Below are 19,901 nucleotides of genomic sequence, written 5' to 3' on the forward strand. Positions count from 1 at the left end.
TCTTCATCCTGGTTTCCCCAATAGGAGCTGTTGGATCTAATTCTGAAATTTCGCGGCATATTGACTTCACCTTGTGAAAGTACTGGGCAATCGTCATGTCGCGTTGTACCATCGATAACAGCTCATTCTCGAGAAGCAATTTTGTATCGTTCCTCTTCGAAAAGAGTGTAACAAAAGTGTCCCATGCTTCATTTGGCGTTTTAGCATCCCGAATGTGCTCCAACATTTCTTCTTCTATTGTGGTCTTTAAGGCAAACATTGATTTGCCTACTTTAATTTTCCACTTCCGCAAGACGCCGTTAACATTTTCCGCTGCCGGTTGTGTAACTTCACTACCACCGACAACCTCCCACAAGTCTTGACCTTGAAGGTAAGACTCTATACACGTTGCCCACGTGTTATAGTTTTGGTTGTTGAGTTTCTTGATTCCTCCAACAACTTGAAGATCACCCATCGTATCGGCAAGACTTTGACTACACCGAACAAGCTTGAGTGACTACCGGGCAGAGTAATACACTACTCTCGACACAAAGAAGCTCCCTCTCAAGGTTTGTGATAACCCCAGCAATAATCTCAAGAAATATTTTCTGATGTGGAAGATCAGTCAAAACTGCAACCACATAGCATACTCGAAATTTCAAGAGACTTTACAACCAATGCTCTACCAAGAACGATCCCTGACCGACTTGGCTCTGATACCAATTGTTGAATAAGAAGAGTATCCAAGATAACTCTAATGATCCCAAGAAGAAGAAAATAGAGCACACTCTTAAAGAAAGCTCACAAAACAAACTAATTAGCAAAACTTTTCTTATTTAGCTCTAGGCTTTGTTTCTCCTTGGATGATATACAATGTTTGAGGACTTGGGTATTTATAGCAAACCAAATGAAAGTTACACCACACACTTACTTCACCTACAACATCCACCTACTTCACCTACAACCTCCACTTACTTCACCAACCTCACACACTTACTTCACCAACCTCACACACTTACTTCACCTACAACATCCACCTACTTCACCTACAATTGACATTGATTCTCAACAATCCCAAGTCCAAAGATGCTCATATACACATTACGCGCGTTTAGTATTCATTCATTAATCCGGCTTTGAAACGGACGTCCATTCAATAGCATCAATAATGTGTCTATGTCATTGTCACGTATCGATAAATGACTCAGCGTAACATTCGAAATGAACTTAAATGACAATTTTAAAGAACCAAATATTGGAAACAAAGTTCCAAAAATATTTTCTAAACTTAAAATTCATTTTTAACCTAGTAAATGCTCCTATGTCAGTACGTCACAACAAATTTTGACTCGCAGCGATTCTCTTTGAAATGATATATTACAGCCCAAATCGGAGCTCCGATTCTAAATCTGTGATGATTGGATTTATCTGCTAGTTTTGCGCCTCTCAAGTCCACTTCGTCATCTGTTCTACATCAGCGCCTGTACTGTTAGAATGCTGCTCCTTAATTATATGAATTAAGCCAAAACGAAATTCAATACTTCTGTTAAGCTACATAGTGCAACATTATTTACAAGTCTATAATCCTTAATCACGCAAATTAATTGCTGAATAATAAGTTTAGTTTCTATCTTACCGGCACGCGACGGAGACTGTTTGCTGCCTTTGTCACTAAATTTCGGCTGTTTATTTTGCAGATCAAAATGGGAGTTTCCCACCGTTGAAGTTGAGGTAAACTCTATGCACATTGACATGTTCGGTAATTTTCTTTTGGAGTTGTCTAGATATTTTATCTCATTCTATGTTTGTCCTTCTTTGCAGTGCAGCTGGTAGGAGCTTTTACGATTATACTGCTTCAATGATATCTCTCTTAAACTTCAAAATCGGCATTGTTTTGATGTCTACTGCCTTCCATTGTGATGACATTTGAGCAGGTATCGCGGGTGGAGCAATCGCTGGCATATGTGTCGCGGGCGCTTCTGCGGCTCTTACTTTGGCACTTCTTTTGTATATTTGGCATTATAGAAAGAAGGTGGTTGAGGAGGCACCAGCTCTTTCTGCAGCTTCTCTTGAAGACCGGTATATTCAACGTGCACATGGTAAATTTTCATTTCAATGTCTCTTATTTGTAGCAGTACTGACACGAAAAAATGTATTTCAACCGGAGATTTTCATATGGTTGTCTCACTTTTTGAGTAATTGGTAGTTTTTGTCCTGCGGTTTTAGTTTCTGGACATACTTCAGAGAAAACTTTGGATTCGTTTGCTCTAGTTGGTGCTTCTTCTCCTGGCCTTATAGGCATAACCGTGGACAAATCAGTGGAGTTTTCATATGAAGAGCTTGCTAAGGCGACTAGCAACTTCAACATTTCTAATAAGATTGGCCAAGGCGGATTTGGATCTGTTTACTACGCAGAACTTAGAGGCGAGGTTTGTGCTCTTGCTTCTACGTTCCATCCACAAAGTTTCCTATGAGCTTCATATTCAAATAATTATTTAGATACGAGGAAAAATTCTTGAACTACTGATCACTGAAGTTGTAACTATTAAGTGCTTGTCATCTGACCTGACACTAGTGCGCGAAATCGAGTGGCTGACTCTTTTCTCCTGCTATCGAGCAGAAAGCAGCGATCAAAAGGATGGATATGCAAGCAACAAAAGAGTTCCTGGCTGAACTGAAAGTTTTAACACACGTTCATCACTTGAACCTGGTATTCTGCCTTCCCCATGACAGTATCATGATACCGAAAAATTGAATTTGTTTTATCTGAGGCCTTAATCCAACTTGGATTGAAGTGCTTTGATCAATATCATGCATTAATATTTCGTTTTTGTGCAGGTGCGGTTGATTGGATATTGCGTCGAGGACTCTTTATTTCTGGTCTACGAGTACATTGAGAATGGTAACTTGAGCCAACATTTGCGTGGCTCTTCAGGTGAGAAAGATAGATGATGCATCTGTCTGTAGAGCATCTAATTTCCATTCCTCTTTCTGATATCACAGCTTTTTCTCTCAGGTCTAGATCCATTGCCGTGGTCAACAAGGATGCAAATAGCCTTGGATTCAGCTCGAGGACTCGAATACATCCATGAACATACAGTTCCAGTCTACATTCACCGTGACATCAAGTCCGCGAACATCTTAATAGACAAAAACTTTCGTGCTAAGGTTCTAAAAATGCCTTTACTGTTATGCAGGCTATGAAATTGTTCTATATGATGTATATGTAACATTAAATTTTCACGCAGGTTGCTGATTTCGGGCTCACAAAACTGTCTGAATATGGAAGTGCTTCATTGCAGACTCGTCTTGTAGGCACATTCGGATACATGGCTCCAGAGTATGCAATTATTCTCCATCTTTTATTTTTCATCATTTCGTTCATCGTTATTGGATGGCGCTTATTATGTCTCCGTCTCCGTCAATGTTTTGGACAAGATTACCTTTGTTCACTGATGTGAATATTAGCCCTATTTATCTTGATAATCTGAACGATACACAAGTAATTTGCACCTCGACATATACGAGAGATTCTCGCATTGAGATAATCTCACGTCTACTCAATTTTATTTTAACTTTTACCCTATTAAGTGACATGATTGATTATCTAGGTATGCTCAATACGGCGATCTTTCTCCAAAGATAGATGTTTACGCCTTTGGTGTCGTTCTTTTTGAACTAATATCTGCTAAAGAAGCTGTTGTCAGGACAAATGAATATGTTGCTGAATCAAAGGGACTGGTTGATTTGGTAGTTTTTTCCTCCTCTGCTTTCCAGTAAGTAAAACCCCATATAAACGGTTTCCATAACTTGACTGACAAGAAAACGTACTTAATGTGATGCAGTTCGAAAATGTTCTTAATCGGTCGGATCCCAGAGAAGATCTTGGTAAACTTGTCGACCCCAGACTCGGCGATGATTGTCCTCTTGACTCAATCTGTAAGGTAAAATTCCATCCCTAAACCCTAAGATCCTAATCTATGACCAATCCTATTTCTCATAAGTAATGCAATGCTGGCTTTTCTGTTGCAGATGGCACAACTTGCCCAAGCTTGCACACAAGAAAACCCTCAACTGAGGCCGAGCATGAGATCGATTGTGGTTGCGTTGATGACACTTACATCGTCGAACGAGGACTGGGATGTCGGTTCAATTTATGACAATGAAGCTGATCTAGTCAATCTAATGTCAGGGAGGTAGTACATAGAACATCACGCTTGATAGACATGCCTAGACAAGGTGACTTCAGAAGAACAAAAGTCCTAATTCTTCTTCTTTCGGATTGCCAAGCATCTGCAGTATCTGTAAATAAGCATTCGCACCAGATGATTTCATCTCTTGTTTTGTATAATGGGGGTGCATTATGCAGACTCCTAACTGCAGAATAACATCGAAAAACGGCATTGTATATTACTTCATATAAATGTCAACATTTTGCTTCGACCCCATTGATCTTTAGCCCATCATGTTCGTTGTGTATATGTTTCCGTTTGATAAAATTTCATGTTCGGCCATAATAACGTACTACTGGTGCTTCGTCCTTTCTTCGATCGGTTGCATACATCGTATGATATTAAAACAGGAAGGAAAATTCTAAAAGTGTGAGACCGTACGAGGTTCTATCTGAAAAAGGCCTTAATGCAATTAGTAGTCGACCACCTACTTTTAGGCTGTAGGTTGACGTGGGGAACCGCACAAATCTCAAATTGTTTGACATTAATCTCAAACTGGGAGGTCCAGAAACTGCATAAGCTGCCATACATCCATAGCATGGCATGCATCGTATGCATGTTTCCTACATGCTTTTCACTATTTTAACGAGTTATTTTTTTATACATGTCACATTATAATATGATTTACACACAAAGAAACAACTCATTCTACATAACGTGGCAAAACTGTTTAATGCGGCAACACAGAATCAAAATTGAAAGCTGGATAATATTGTACGCATGCTTTCTTGGACCGGCCAAAAGAAAACCTTACTTTCTTGTCAAAAATGTCTCACAATGATTTACAATGCTCCATTTGTAATTTTGCCTTGTATAAAATGTCAAATGGATGACTAAATTAAGCAAAGCAAATGCAAGAATCGTATTCTATTAATATATATATATATATATAATATTGAACCCAATGCTGTTCCCGACCATTCAGTCCAAAATTTGCAACTTTGGAATCAAATCAATTGATTATATATGGTGTTAAATTTAGTGTTAATTGACATGTTAATCTTCGAATGTCCGCCTTGAAAATTACATGGTCATCAATCAAATTAGCTCAATTTTTGTATCGTGAAAATTACATGATCATTTTTTAAAATAAGGTTGTGTCGCCTAACATATGATCGCATATTTTTCACATGCTCATTTTTGACGTAAACTAAGAAAATTAACTAAAAAGACCACATGCTTCTTACAACTATAAGTTTTATACGAAACAATAAAATTTAACTAGAAAAAATGTTCCTCGTCTATTCAATTGAGATTTTGAATGACTTTAATGGATTTATAAATTCATGAATTTTGATGGAGTTTCATTGATTTGTAGAGATTCCATATAAAATTTTGATTCGATTTCCTCAAATTTTCAGGGAAGGAGGTGAGATTTTGTGAATTCTTAAAATATACCACGAGACCTCTCTAGTCCCTCAAATTCCTAAACTTTTTAAAGTCTTTAAAATAAATTTCTAATTGAGTGCACTTTGAATATTATAAATTTCTTTGAAATCATAATTGAATACACTTATATTTCTAAAAATTTTAACAAATTATCTTAAAATTTTTAATTAAATACTTGTTGAATTTCAAAAACTCGCTTGAAATCCTAATTGAATATCTCTAAAATTATTAAAAAAAAAAAAAACCTCTTGAAATCTGAATTGAATACCCCCGCCGTAAAAGATGATTTTCAAACTATCGAGTTCAAATCTCTTGAGCATTATTGTTGATTACGTGTATTCCACTAAGAAACTTTAAAAATTTCCTGCCCTACATCCAAAGAAAATATACATTTTCTCCCCCAAATAAGTAAGAAAATCACAAGCTCCATTATCCTGAAGATATTACTTTATGACATTTTAGACTAAGATCCAAAACCAAAACGTCATAATTATTGATATTTTAATATACCAACAAATAAAATCGTGCGTTACCACAAATATCATATCCTTTTAGATCTTTGGTGTGATTGTGACATTTTTTATTTTTTATTTCTCTGATTGTGACATTTTTGGGGCCCATGTAAAAAATAATTCCATTTGTCCACGTCCTCTAAATCTGTCACATACCAAGACCCACAACCATGTGAGAATATAGTTCCCGTTGCAGCCTGTCTTAATCTAATCGGCGAGTAGCAAACGCTCAATTCACACGCTCACGACACATCATACTCCCTCCTAAAGTTTACCTTTCCAAAAACGGAAGGGATCATTTCCGAATCCTTTTTTTCATAGTTCATCAAATCAAAATATTCGTATCGTTAAAAATTGATCAAATGATTGAAGGTATTATAACTTTTAAAATGAATCTTTATTTGTAGCCGTTGAATCAAATTTCAATGACACTGATTCTGTAATTTGATGGATTAGGAGGAAGGGATCTGAAAATGATCCCTTTCCCCCAAAAACAAATCCCCGTCAACCACTTCTCCTTTTGTGTCTCTCATTCATCGCTGACCACTTCTCTTTTTGTTTCTTTTTCTCATAAATTGGGCAACGCTAAAGAAACTCTTCCAAATATGAGATTCCCAATAGACTATTCGTCACCTTATATTTTTGACACAATTTACATTCCAACATTATAAAACATTGTACTAAAAACATGAGGTGACTGAGAGTCTGTGAAAAATTTCACTTTGAGAAAAGAGATTTTTCAGTGTGATCGGTACACAAGGTGGTACATCACGTGTCACTATACAAATGGTGGGATATGTGTGCTAAAAAGTTAATAACTTAAAAAATAGAATTTCTTACCACTCTTATTAAAACACGTGGTGTACCACTTATATTTCCATCACAACTAAAAATTTCCCATTTGAGAGAGTTTCTTTAGCATTTCTTAATATATATTTTATTATTTTCACTCAAAATAAAAATATGTAGTACAGAGTTTACATGAATTCTCTTGCACTCTCTATTTTTAGTCGTATTTCTCTTTCTAATATTGAAAAGAAACTTAATTGAGGTCTAAATCGAATCTTATCCTCTAAAAGTTCGAATTTACACATCATCCGATTGAAAAAGAGCAACAAATCTAAAAGTACAAAACTGAAACGTACAAAATTCACTCATACAACAATGTCTGAATCACAACAATCAAACATGACCTTAAGCAATGCTTGTAAAATCCTGAACAACCAAAACGTTAAATTAATTACCATGTAACTCTAGCTAAATTGGTAATACCAAAAGTGGCGTGGCCGTCAAACCAAATACATTTAGCTTGAGAAAGAAAAATATAGCATAGGACGGATACATAATACTGTGTCGCTAATAAGAAAATTTTTGAGATAATGATTAGGATAAATTTTACATCGAATAAGATCAATTAATATTAATTTTTTTTTAAACAAATGATATTATCTACATTAAGAGGAGGGGTGAGTTTAGTCTTAATGAGCTAACAATAATATGATTTAAATTCATCTTCAGTAAGAATCAAATCTAAAATATTTTACTTATAAGTAAAAAAGAAGTCTGACATAAAATCAGTATGAAAATCTCATACCTCCGCGAAAGCGACAGATACCCGTAAATGGGCAACCCTACCTTACCCATACCAATCACTAATCTCCAACCTACTCAATTTTGGTGGGAGCTGAACAGCCCCAACCACTTCCCAATCCAATTGGCCCGTGCTCTCCACCCCCACCAAACCGCGCGTGAACCCGCCATCGCCATCGTACAGTCCAGACACTCACATAAAAGTAGCCGTTGGACATCCCCACTGTCCGCACACGCCTTGCCGACATCGAAGGGTAAGTACACGGCGTTGTTTATCAAGACTAATTTTGACTAAATCCAGAAAACCATACGGTATAAATTAAAACTGACCCCAACCAAAACCCGCAAAAACCACCACCCTCCTCCTCCTCTCTCTCTCTCTCTCTCCCTCCCCCAACTCTCTCTCTCTCTCTCTCTCTGTAATTTGCACTTCCACGAAAACGACATCCCACTGTTTTATTGCAATTTCTACTGTGCCCGGAGTGCGATTGCTGGAGTTTGATTCGCCACTTATTTGTTAATTCTCTCAGTGGCTGTGATTCAAAGTTGCAGACTTTGCACAGTGGAAGCACATTCACATTAGCGTGAGTTCTGGATTTCCTTGGAAGGAGAGAGAAAAAGGACAGAAAGAAAGAATTATGCTTTCTTTGATTGGAATTTGAATCAACTCGATCACTTTCCCATTCAACTTCCCCGATCCAAGAAAACCCTGGTTTGTTTTCTTTCCTTTGTCATTATTTATTCAACTTTAGGGTGGTTTATCAGCCAAATTGTGAAGTTAAGTCTCAGTATTAGCCTTAAACCTGCTTAATTTTTATTAATTTTTTTTATAATTTGGGTTTTTATGCCTGTGTCTGTTAGTAATTGTATAGAATTTTCTGCAGCTATGTGAAATTTTTAATTTTCTAAAAACAAGTATGGTGTAATTTCATAGTTCACATCGAATAATTATTTAATTAATTTGTTTCTAACTTGTTTGCAGTTGTTTTAAAACTTTAGAATTGATCACTTTTTCTGGAAAATATGGTAAACTGTTTTCCAATTGAGGGACTGCTGGTGTTTGATTCAGAGACTATATAACCCAAACAAAAGACGGAAGTTTGTTCTTATAATATTGTAGCCTTTTATTGGTAAAAATGTTTTTGGTAGCATATGCATAGTTTTCAGAGTAGAATAAATTGTTACCATTTTGGCTGGATTGGATTGCTTTGCAATTTCATGGTCCAGTGGTTACATGGTTGTGAGAAATTGTGTTCATGGTTTCCATTTCTCTGTGGTCATACTCGTTACAGGTTATTGCGTTGTTGGTTGTGGATAAATGGCTACGCTTGGAGATTTAGGGGTTGGAGCAGGCATCAATATTCTCAGCGCGCTCGTTTTCTTTTTAGTGTTTGCCTTTCTTAGGCTTCAACCCTTCAACGATAGGGTCTACTTTCCAAAATGGTATTTGAAGGGACTAAGGGAGAGTCCCACTCATTCTGGCGCGTTTGTGCGCAAGTTTGTCAATCTGGACTTCAGGTCGTACTTGAGGTTTCTCGATTGGATGCCCGCTGCGCTGAGGATGCCAGAACCAGAGCTTATTGATCATGCAGGATTGGATTCTGCAGTTTACTTGCGGATATACTTGATAGGGTATGCTTGTTTTTCTTGTTCTTTTTTGTTCTTTCATCATGTACTTACTTCGTAGGCTTTGCAGTGATCTTATACTAATTTTACGTTTCACTTGTCTTTCTTATACGATTCCTTGCTTTCCCTTCACATAAACTTGTTCTGCTTTAACTAAGCACTCATGCCCAAATTTCCCCTTGTAAATATAATTTGTTAGCTGATGTTTGTTGCCCTATTCCCTTTTTTTCTTGTAGGCTTAAAATCTTTGTTCCTATAGTATTCCTTGCATGGGCCGTTTTGGTACCAGTCAACTATACGAATAGCACTTTGGAAATGGAAAAGTCAAATAATGTTACTTCAAGTGACATTGATAAGTTCTCGATATCAAACGTCCCAGATAAATCGCAAAGGTTGGAATTCCCCCTTATCCATCTTAAATTGTCATTTTTAGATGTGTATGATAATTAGAACTGTGCCATTTCTGTAAAACACATGGTCCTTTTGGATATTTGGACAACAGAATAAATTCTATCGTATTAGCATTTAATTGTTTTATTTTTATTTTTTTTCTGTAGTATACTCATCCTTTTTTTTTTTTTTTTAAAAATATTAAAATATAAGAGAAATAAAAATGTGACTGTATTTCACAGATTCTGGAGTCATATAGTGATGGCTTATATCTTTACCATTTGGACATGCTATGTGCTGCTGAAGGAGTATGAGAAAGTTGCCAATATGAGGCTGCATTTTCTTGCAACAGAAAAACGCCGACCAGATCAGTTTACGGTGAGATTGATTGTGTGCTCCGTATACTTCAGATTATTGTACTTGCAAACATTTTCGGACTTAGTAATGTGGTACTACTTTCATATTTCAAACATTGGAGGTTACGTGGCGGCTTTGATTTCCTTTCTTGGAATAATTGATTGATACAGTGAACTTGGAATATTTGTAGTGATACAAAAAGAGAGGATAAAACAACTCTGTAACCCCGTGCTCGTGTACCAAACTAATTTCTTTGGTTTTTCGCAGGTCCTTGTCCGGAATGTTCCACCAGATGCAGACGAATCTACAAGTGAGCTTGTGGAGCACTTTTTTCTGGTCAATCATCCAGATCACTATCTTACACATCAGGTTTGTTTCTTAAATAAGAGAACATGCTCATGCAATATAAATTTAGCTTAGTGTTAATAATAGACTTCGAAGAGATATTTATTTGAAGAGGGAAATATGTTACATGCAGGTGGTATATGATGCCAACTCACTTGCGACATTGCTAAAGAAGAAGAAGAAGATGTCGAACTGGCTTGTCTACTTTCGAAATAAACTTTCTAGAAGTGAAACTGCAACAAGGCCCTTAACGAAGGTACTTAAAATGCGCTCGTGCTGAAGAACTAAAATGTTTCCAGTGTTTAAAGTTGCTTATTAATTTCTGATTTAACCCTTATATGTTACTATCAGACTGGTTGTCTTGGGCTTTGGGGAAAAAAGGTTGACGCAATTGAGTACTATGAAGCTGAGATTGACAAATTGACAAATCAAGTAAGTACAATTCCTTGAGTTCCTAGTTGAATCTCTATTTCCCCAGGATCTTGGTTCATTTGAATGCATTTTTCTTATTTTTTTTCTCAGATAGTTGAAGAAAAAGAGAGGGTCACTCATGATCCAAAGTCTATCATGCCAGCCGCCTTTGTTTCCTTTAAAACTCGATGGGGTGCCGCTGTTTGTGCACAAACTCAGCAATCCAGAAACCCAACTATTTGGTTAACGGAGTGGGCTCCCGAGCCACGTGATGTGTATTGGCCAAACCTGGCAGTTCCATATGTAAAACTCACAGTTAAGAGGCTTATTATGGGCGTTGCGTTCTTTTTTCTCACCTTCTTTTTCATGATTCCCATTGCAATTGTACAATCTTTTGCAAGCCTCGAGGGACTCGAGAAAGCAGCTCCATTCCTAAAGCCCATTGTAGAAGTGTGAGTTGTTTCATCCTCGAACTTTTTAGCCGAGTATCTAGTTTTCGTTGTTCCTGATTACTAATATCATCCTGCTTTATATGCAGGAAATTCATTAAGTCAGTCATTGCAGGTTTTCTACCTGGAATTGCACTGAAGTTATTTCTAATTTTTCTACCAACCATATTGATGATGATGGCAAAATTTGAGGGCTATACATCTCTGTCTTCTCTTGAACGGAGAGCAGCATCCAGATACTATCTCTTCTCGCTGGTGAATGTATTCCTTGGGAGCATTATTACTGGAACTGCGTTTGAACAGCTAGATTCTTTCATTCACCAATCAGCAACTGAGTACTTAATTCTTGCTTTTTTTAAATATGTTGTTCACCTTTTCTTATTTTGGCTATGTGATAAAGAAAGCTGTTTTAATATATTGCCTCAGATCATGAAAATTAAGTTTTTATTTTATTTTCGCAGCATTCCACAAACAATTGGTGTTGCTATCCCAATGAAAGCAACTTTCTTTATCACGTATATAATGGTTGACGGATGGGCCGGTATAGCTGCAGAGATTTTGATGTTGAAACCGCTGATAATATACCACTTGAAGAATTTCTTCCTGGTGAAGACTGACAAGGATAGGGAGGAGGCCATGGATCCAGGGAGTATTGGTTTCAACACTGGAGAGCCTCAAATTCAGTTATATTTCTTGCTCGGCCTTGTGTATGCTACGGTGACACCAACCTTACTTCCGTTCATAATCATTTTCTTTGGCCTGGCTTATGTTGTTTTCCGTCATCAGGTAAAAAGTCGGCATCAAATTATACTTCCGTTCTACTAATTATATCTTTTGTTGTAGGATATTTTTAACCTCTGTATTTTTTTTATTTTTATGCTTCATATGCAGATCATAAATGTCTATAACCAGGAGTACGAGAGCGCTGCAGCATTCTGGCCTGATGTCCATGGTCGTATTATAACTGCATTGATTATCTCACAACTCCTCTTGTTTGGGCTGTTGAGTACAAAAAAAGCTGCTTCGTCAACGCCGTTTCTCATTGCACTTCCAGTACTGACCTTATGGTTCCGTAGTTATTGCAAAGGTCGTTTCGAACCTGCATTCACGACATACCCATTACAGGTATGTAGGGATTCCACTTGTTGCCTCTTTCTAATCTACTCATCAAAATTATCATCATCGTTTAATTCTTTGTTTTTCGGGGTTTAGGAAGCAATGATGAAAGATACACTGGAACGTGCAAGAGAACCGAACTTGAATTTAAAAGGCTATCTTCAGAGTGCATATATTCATCCGGTTTTCCAGGAGTGTGACGAGGAGGAAGACCATGAATCGTTTGGAAAGGATGAATCTGAGAGCGTGATTGTACCTACAAAACGGCAATCCCGGAGGAACACCCCAGTGCCTAGCAGAATGACGGGTGGATCCTCGCCGTCTTTGCTTGATGTTGAAGAACTTGCACGGCCTTGAATTCCAAGTTGGAAGTGTAGATTTCAGCTGTAAATTTGACTGGTAGAGTGTCTGTATAAGTGGAAGATAATGGCGTTGTAAATCAAATGAGCTGACAACGATGCACGAGGAGGGCGGACAGAGAGAGTTCTGAGTTTTTGTTGCTCGTTGTGCAAAGGAAGAAGACGAACCAGAAGACGGAAGGACAATGTAATTGTGTAGTTTGTGAAATATTGATTTTTGAAATGGTTTGTATATTGACATATCTTAGTTGAAATATCATATAGTGGAAGTAAGCATTTTCTTTATATAACTTGCGATTCACCCCGGCAAATAAAACCCACAACTAAAACACGAATAAAACGGAAATATTTTTGCTCACCACCCTCAACATTCGTTCAAAATTTTCACTCGTTCTTCAGGAAAGAAAAGGAATAGATGACTAAAAATCCCGCTTATAGGTCTCAACAATAGTAGAAGTTCTCATTCATCATTTCTTTCGTTTTACTTTAAAATTACGATTGATCCGTCGGATTGAAACCCTCATTAGATTCAGCAACTAAGGATGAGATTACCGTAAACTTTTATATGGTGATGTTCATCACCCTATTTATCACTGTTTGATGAGTTAAAATGGGTAGTGAGCATTACCATTATTTGAGATAGTGAGTAGAAATGCAACCGTATTTTTGGATTTTTAATTAGTAAAGCTTGGTTGTTGTATTTTTTATGAAAGATTTAACGATTAAAAATGCCAAAGTATAAAGTACACTTAAAATATAAATGCAGTATAAAATGTCCATGTGAGAAAACTTTTAATTAGGGCAATTTCAAGGTACTTAAAAAATATCATTTCTTACGTAATCAATTCTTAAAGTACACTTGTTTTTTTAACTATGCTTACGTAATCAATTCTTCTCTTTTTTATTTTTTTATATTAAATTGGAATATCATTTTCATAAAAAAATATTAATTCATACAAGTGCAAAATCTCATGATTTCTACGTGCTATACCACTATAAAGTGGCCACGGATCACATTTACGATGGGAAGAAATGTTAAGGAAACTCTCTCAAAAGTGGAACTCTTTATCACCTCATGTTTTTTTACATAATATTTTATAATATTTAATACTAAAATTAACATTAAATTGTGAGGCAACAGAAAATTCCACTTAAAAAAAAAAAAAAAAAACCTCCTTTAACATTTCTGTAACGGGTGATTTTGACTTCACAAATACAGAATTGGGCCAGATGATATGTACTAAATTAGGCCCAAACCACGCTCACAGAAAAGATGCATGAAATAAGTACGGTGGGTCAAACAACTTTCCAAATCCAAGGGGACAAATCCTGTTTCCTAGTCCTCCTCAAAGAAAACGCTCCCTATATATACCCCTTCCTCAAAATTATCCACCTTCCGGACCCTCTCTCTCTCGCTCTCTCGTTTCTCAGTTTTCGTTTCTCTGATCTCCTCCCTCGCAATCTCCATTCCCTTCGCCCCCGAAATTCCCAGAAATCGTTTTCGGACCCAGAATTCAGAAAATTCGATAGCTTCAAGAAATCGATCAACATGCAAGTGCAACAACGCCTCTGAAAAACCAAATTCCCAGCTGATTGTTTGGCTTTCTGGATTTTTCAGTAATATTTAGGTCAGTCCCATTTGAATTCTTTCGTTTCTACCTGCCCTTTTATTCGAATTCTCGTTCTTTGCTGAAATTTTGGTTCTTTGTTTTATGAATTTTGGCGCTTAAAGCAGGGAAAAAAAGGGGAAATTTGGTTTTTAGGGTGGGACTGCATTGTATGATTTTATGGGGATGGGATTGGATTAAGGGTTTTTGGGTTTGGATTTATTAAGGGATTTTATGCATGAAGCCGGATTGTGGGTCGGTTGACTTAAGTCAACTGAGGTGTTTGTTTTGCATTGAGTCAGAACAGTTTTAGAATTTGTCAAAACGGATTGGAATTTAATTCAAATACATTGTTGTATGCTTGGTATTAAATTTCAATCTGTTTGTTTTCATGGAAAATAAATTTTACAGTAATGATCACAGTCAACTGTGGCGTTTGTTCTGCACTGACTCAAAACAGAATGTAGAAATCTCAGAACGGATTGGAATTTGATTCAAATACAATGTTGTATGGATGGTTGGTTGGTATTCAATTCAATATGATTGTTTCGTCGAAGATCAAATCCCGCGAATGATGGCTGTTGTTTGATGTGTGCAATTGGCATTGTTTGTCCATATAAAAAATTCAATCTTTATGATGCACACTTTGGTTTTTTTTATTCTAAGAGAACACGAATGGATTATTTGAAGCTACTACGTTACTAGTTATCCTAAGATTCTGTCCTGTCCTATTGGAAGTGGGAATGGAAGTTTTGATAGTGGAACAAGGGCGGCTGGAGAGGTACAACAATAAAGGTACTAGGGTACATAAGAGAAGACGTTCCAATTTCCATCATCATGAAAAGGGAGGCGGCAAATCAGAAGAGGATGAAAAGCTCAAGGAATTGTCATCACTGACAGGAACAGAGTCTAAGAAGAGACAGCTTACTCCAGAGAATGGAAAAAGGATTTCGAAAAAGCGACGCTCCTCAAAAGTGGTAGAGAGTTCTGAAGATGAGTTTGATGGGGAAATTCTGTTTCTTGTTAAGGCACAAGCGCGCAAAAGGGGAAGAGTTGATTGTGAAGTGATAGGAAGAAGTTCCTTAAAGGATGAAGCAGTAAAATATGAATCAAATAATGCAGCTTGCAATACGTCCTCTTCTTCACCACCGACTTCGCTGGGATCATTGCCAATATATATGAAGGTATTATTCATCTCCTCTACAGCTGTATTTTATTTTTTATCTAAGAAAATAAGGTTTGTCTGACTGAAAGATTTATGTTTCTTCTTAAAGCTGGATAATGAAGAAGTTTATTTGAAGTGTCATCAGTGTATGAAAGAGGAGAAGAAAACCATTTTGTCCTGCTCCAAGTGTAAAATGAACTCCTATTGCATCCGCTGTATCAAGCAATGGTATATAATTTATACAGATGCGGTTACTTTTTAAATTTGAAAATTTTAGTTTGCGTTTATCATGATTTGTTTATGTTGTTCATGCAGGTATCCTCACATGGAAGTAGAGGAAGTCAAAGAACTTTGCCCATTTTGCCGCCATAATTGCAACTGTAATGCATGCCTGCACTCAGCTGGTGTGATTAAGGTTTGTTTTCCTATTATTACTGAGTGTTTTTCTACAAATTGCTCCCTCTGTAGAAAACTATGCTAATATTCGGGTTTCTTCTTTATTTTCTTGGAACTGCAGATACCAGAGAGGGATGTCGATAAACGCAAAAAGGCTCAGCACCTGGAGCATTTAGTTTCCAACTTGCTTCCATTTCTGAAGAAAATTTCTCAAGAACAAGCTCAGGAGATAGAGATTGAAGCTAATCTTCGAGGTAAAATATTTTTGGCATTGGCTTCAGTTTGTTTTGAACTTTTAGACACTTCTAACAAAAACTGACCTTCAGGACTTTCACCTTCCAAAGTTGAAGTACCACAGGCTCTCTGTTTTAATGATGAGCGTGTCTATTGGTAAGCATCTCTACTGTAGTTGAAGGGAATATTATATGATTTATTTTGTCACTGTCTAAATATTACTTTGTATGCTTGGAACAGCAACCACTGTGCAACTTCAATCATTGATCTACACCGAAGCTGCTCAAAATGTTTGTATGAACTTTGTCTAAGTTGTTGCCGAGAAATTCGCCAAGGAAGCCTTTTAGACCGTGGAGAAGTGAAATTTCAGTATAGGAGTAGGGGTTATGATTATATGCATGGTGGAGAACCAGTACCTGATTGTTGTCCCTTAGAAAATTCAGAGGACCATATTGAGCCTTTGATTGAGTGGAAGGCAAATGGTGATGCTACTGTTAGTTGTGCTCCGAAAGAAATGGGTGGCTGTGGTGAGTGCGTATTGGATCTCAAGCGCATCCTTCCGGGCTGCTGGATCTCAAATTTAGAAGTAAAAGCAAAATATTTATTAGAGATTTTCCAAAAAGAGCGTTCTACTTTCAAGCATGATTGTGAAACAGGAAGGGATATGTTACGAAAAGCAGCTTCTAGAGAAGGTTCTTGTGACAACTTCTTGTTTTACCCTGATTCAAAGGACACTATGAAAGAAGAAGAGCTTTTGCACTTCAGAGAACATTGGATGAATGGTGAACCAGTTATTGTTAAAAATGTGCTCGAACAGGCAAATGGTTTGAGCTGGGAGCCAATGGTAATGTGGCGTGCTTTAAGTGAAAATAGAGATGCAGCTAGTACACAATATTCAGAAGTAAAGACCATCGATTGCCTGGCTGGTTGTGAGGTGTGGTTCTTTTACCACCAGTTATTACTCTAGGCGCTCTTTTAACTTCTAGCAAATCATAATTTTTTTGGGTGCTAGATCTATAAATTTGTTTCAAATCCACTTGTTTGGTTTGTAATAATGTCATGTGTTGGTTCAATATTTTTTTCCTATATTTTTACAGTCATTCGTTTGGCACATTAGGTTACAGCTTTACTATTACAGCACCAATTTTGTTTTAAGAGTCCTCTCTCTCTCCCCCTTCTCACACTCTTTCGTCTGAAGTTTTTCATTCCTCTTCAATTTGTTTTTTCTGCCCATATTGCGCATCTATTGCTTATTTGTGAACTTCTGCAGGTGGAAATCAACACTTGTGAGTTTTTTAAAGGATACACTGAAGGGAGAATGTACAAAAACTGGTGGCCAGAGATGCTTAAGCTTAAGGATTGGCCGCCCTCTGATAAGTTCGAGGATCTTTTACCGCGTCATTGTGATGAATTTATCAGTGCCTTGCCATTTCGAGAGTACACAGATCCTAGAGCTGGTATCCTTAACCTTGCTGTTAAGTTGCCACCAGGTGTCTTGAAACCAGACATGGGTCCAAAAACATATATTGCCTATGGTTTTCTGGAAGAGCTTGGAAGAGGAGACTCCGTAACTAAGCTCCATTGTGATATGTCTGATGCGGTATGACTTCAAAACTTGGAACCTGATCTATTTTTCACATAGTTCATTGAACAAATATTATGCATCCCAAATTTTTATAGCAGTTGACCTGACAAACTAGGTGTATATTTTTAACTTGTTCTTTCAACTTCTGTAGGTGAATATTTTGACACATACCGCTGAAGTGAATTTAAGTAATGAGCAGCAGACTGCAATTTCTGGGTTGAAAAGGTTGCATAGGGTGCAAGATGAAAGAGAACTTATGGATTGGGAGAATTCTCACAAGGATCATGATGGACAGTCTGGCGGAAAGACGGAGGACAGAAAAATCACAGAAAGCAATCGCCCATCTGAAACTAATGGAGAATTGAAAGTTCGAAAAGATGAACTAGATGAGCTGTCTTGTTCTTCCTCTAATGAAGAAACCGAGGAAACGGGTGGTGCTTTGTGGGACATCTTCCGCAGGGAGGACGTTCCTAAGTTAGAGGCTTATCTGATGAAGCATTATAAAGAATTTAGGCACACATATTGTTCACTAGTTGAAAAGGTACTTATCCTTTCTTCAGTTTTTCTTTAGCCGAAATGTGCTCCAAGGGTGCTGATGTGTTTTTTGGGTCAGGTCATTCATCCAATTCATGACCAATCTTTTTATTTAACGTTGGAGCACAAACAGAGGCTGAAGGAGGAATTTGGTATGTAAGAAGTCAAGGATCTGTTGATGGACCTTATACCTTTGGATTGTTAACTGACACGCTTGTTTCCCATTTAGGTGTCGAACCATGGACTTTTGTACAAAGACTCGGAGAGGCAGTATTTATTCCAGCCGGATGCCCACACCAAGTCAGGAATCTCAAGGTCCCATTTCTTTTCTTTTCTTCACGATTCCTCTTTCCAAATAGTTTCACTTGTATAACTCTGAATTAAAATGTTTTCCAACCTGCAGTCCTGCATGAAAGTAGCAGTAGACTTCGTATCTCCTGAAAATGTCCATGAGTGCCTCCGTTTAACTGAGGAGTTCAGACAACTTCCGAAGAACCACAGAGCCAGAGAAGACAAACTGGAGGTAAACCACTTAGTTTACCCCTAAGCGATGCTTTATTTCTTCTCCTGACTTATCTTTCTCTGGTGTAACAGATAAAGAAAATGATACTTTACGCAGTCGATCAAGCTGTTAAAGATTTGGAATCCTTAGTATCGATTCAAGAGTTGGAAGCCTTGGTATCAACTCGAGATTTGAAGGCTTTGGAATGAACTGAAGTTTGAGCATTTTGGAGCTACCCCAACCAACCTGTCAACTGTGCAGTAGAATTTTGTTATAATAATACTGATATTGGCTTCTGTTAATTATCTGCTGAGCACCAATTTTGTAAGTAGAAACAATTTTTTTGGATCGGAGTTCTCTTTGCACTCCAAATAAATTGAAGCCAATGATGTTTTTGTTACAAGCGATATTACTACTCTTCGTATTTAAAGCCCTTGATGAACCTGTGTCTTTGCTTCGATATAAAATTGCGGGAAAGACTCGGATCATGAGGTCGGACTTTGTGAGTAGTTGGGCGGGTAATGTGGTCCAACCGTCCGACTCCGACCCAATGCCTTCTCCAAAATCTCTCTTTAACGTAAGCAACATCTAAACTATATATATATATATATATATATATATATATATATATATATATATATAGTGTCATTTATGAAATGAAGACACTTACTTGAGCATCAAAGTATTTTCTTGCAGATACCCTGCTGACATATTGTTGGTAGGCGCAAATAATATCAAGCTTCTCAGTTACAGAGTATTGCATCTTGGAATCACAAAAGCATGAATGTATAAACGAATAACGCATAAATCTGTTACGTATTGATTACTAACAATACTGGGCAATGTTCACGTGCACACATGTTTACACTTAAAGCAAACTACCTGCAAAGTAGAGTTAAAACTTAAAACATTGAACATCGTATAACATTATATTATTAGTTTGAGATACCGTCACAAATTAAAACTTCTAATGTCCGCAAGCAAACCATGTGGACAACCATATCTAAGAATCCCTCTACATAATACCGTCATGGTGTTGGTAAGTCAAGATCCAACTCTTTTGTATTTCTTAGATACCATTATATATTTACACTACATTGATAGATTTGAGCAAAACTATACA

General features: G+C 37.1%; 3 protein-coding genes across 4 annotated transcripts in view; all 3 read left to right on the forward strand.

The window, feature by feature from the left end:
* Positions 1-4,179, forward strand: part of LOC137722193 (lysM domain receptor-like kinase 3) — an 8,523-nt gene extending 4,344 nt beyond the window's left edge. The window contains exons 2-12 of the mRNA XM_068461160.1: positions 1,677-1,710; positions 1,801-1,808; positions 1,914-2,078; positions 2,176-2,408; positions 2,600-2,689; positions 2,818-2,914; positions 2,996-3,147; positions 3,228-3,319; positions 3,591-3,729; positions 3,825-3,923; positions 4,012-4,179. Coding sequence (XP_068317261.1) covers positions 1,677-1,710; positions 1,801-1,808; positions 1,914-2,078; positions 2,176-2,408; positions 2,600-2,689; positions 2,818-2,914; positions 2,996-3,147; positions 3,228-3,319; positions 3,591-3,729; positions 3,825-3,923; positions 4,012-4,179 — 1,277 coding nt within the window. The remainder of the gene's footprint in view (positions 1-1,676; positions 1,711-1,800; positions 1,809-1,913; positions 2,079-2,175; positions 2,409-2,599; positions 2,690-2,817; positions 2,915-2,995; positions 3,148-3,227; positions 3,320-3,590; positions 3,730-3,824; positions 3,924-4,011) is intronic.
* Positions 4,180-8,081: 3,902 nt separating this feature from the next.
* On the forward strand, positions 8,082-13,045 carry LOC137725380 (calcium permeable stress-gated cation channel 1-like). The gene is made up of 12 exons (XM_068464041.1): positions 8,082-8,414; positions 8,995-9,334; positions 9,565-9,720; positions 9,961-10,096; positions 10,343-10,444; positions 10,554-10,676; positions 10,772-10,852; positions 10,943-11,283; positions 11,370-11,615; positions 11,742-12,066; positions 12,172-12,405; positions 12,493-13,045. The coding sequence occupies exons 2-12, from the start codon at positions 9,021-9,023 to the stop codon at positions 12,751-12,753; spliced, it is 2,319 nt and encodes a 772-aa protein (XP_068320142.1). The 5' UTR covers positions 8,082-8,414; positions 8,995-9,020; the 3' UTR covers positions 12,754-13,045.
* A 1,010-nt stretch (positions 13,046-14,055) lies between these two features.
* Positions 14,056-19,284, forward strand: LOC137725563 (lysine-specific demethylase JMJ26-like). Of its 2 annotated transcripts, XM_068464289.1 has the most exons (13): positions 14,056-14,383; positions 15,101-15,546; positions 15,637-15,755; positions 15,843-15,942; positions 16,045-16,177; positions 16,250-16,313; positions 16,398-17,091; positions 17,428-17,757; positions 17,894-18,283; positions 18,356-18,428; positions 18,506-18,591; positions 18,680-18,799; positions 18,871-19,284. In XM_068464289.1, exons 2-13 carry the CDS (start codon positions 15,106-15,108, stop codon positions 18,985-18,987), a joined length of 2,667 nt encoding a protein of 888 aa, XP_068320390.1. In that variant the 5' UTR covers positions 14,056-14,383; positions 15,101-15,105; the 3' UTR covers positions 18,988-19,284. The 2 variants fall into 2 exon arrangements, with proteins under 2 accessions (XP_068320390.1, XP_068320391.1); XM_068464290.1 differs by lacking the exon at positions 14,056-14,383 and having other exon boundaries at positions 15,058-15,546.
* Positions 19,285-19,901: the final 617 nt, after the last annotated feature.

Source organism: Pyrus communis, chromosome 2, assembly GCF_963583255.1.
Source record: "Pyrus communis chromosome 2, drPyrComm1.1, whole genome shotgun sequence".
Taxonomy (NCBI): Eukaryota; Viridiplantae; Streptophyta; class Magnoliopsida; order Rosales; family Rosaceae; genus Pyrus; species Pyrus communis.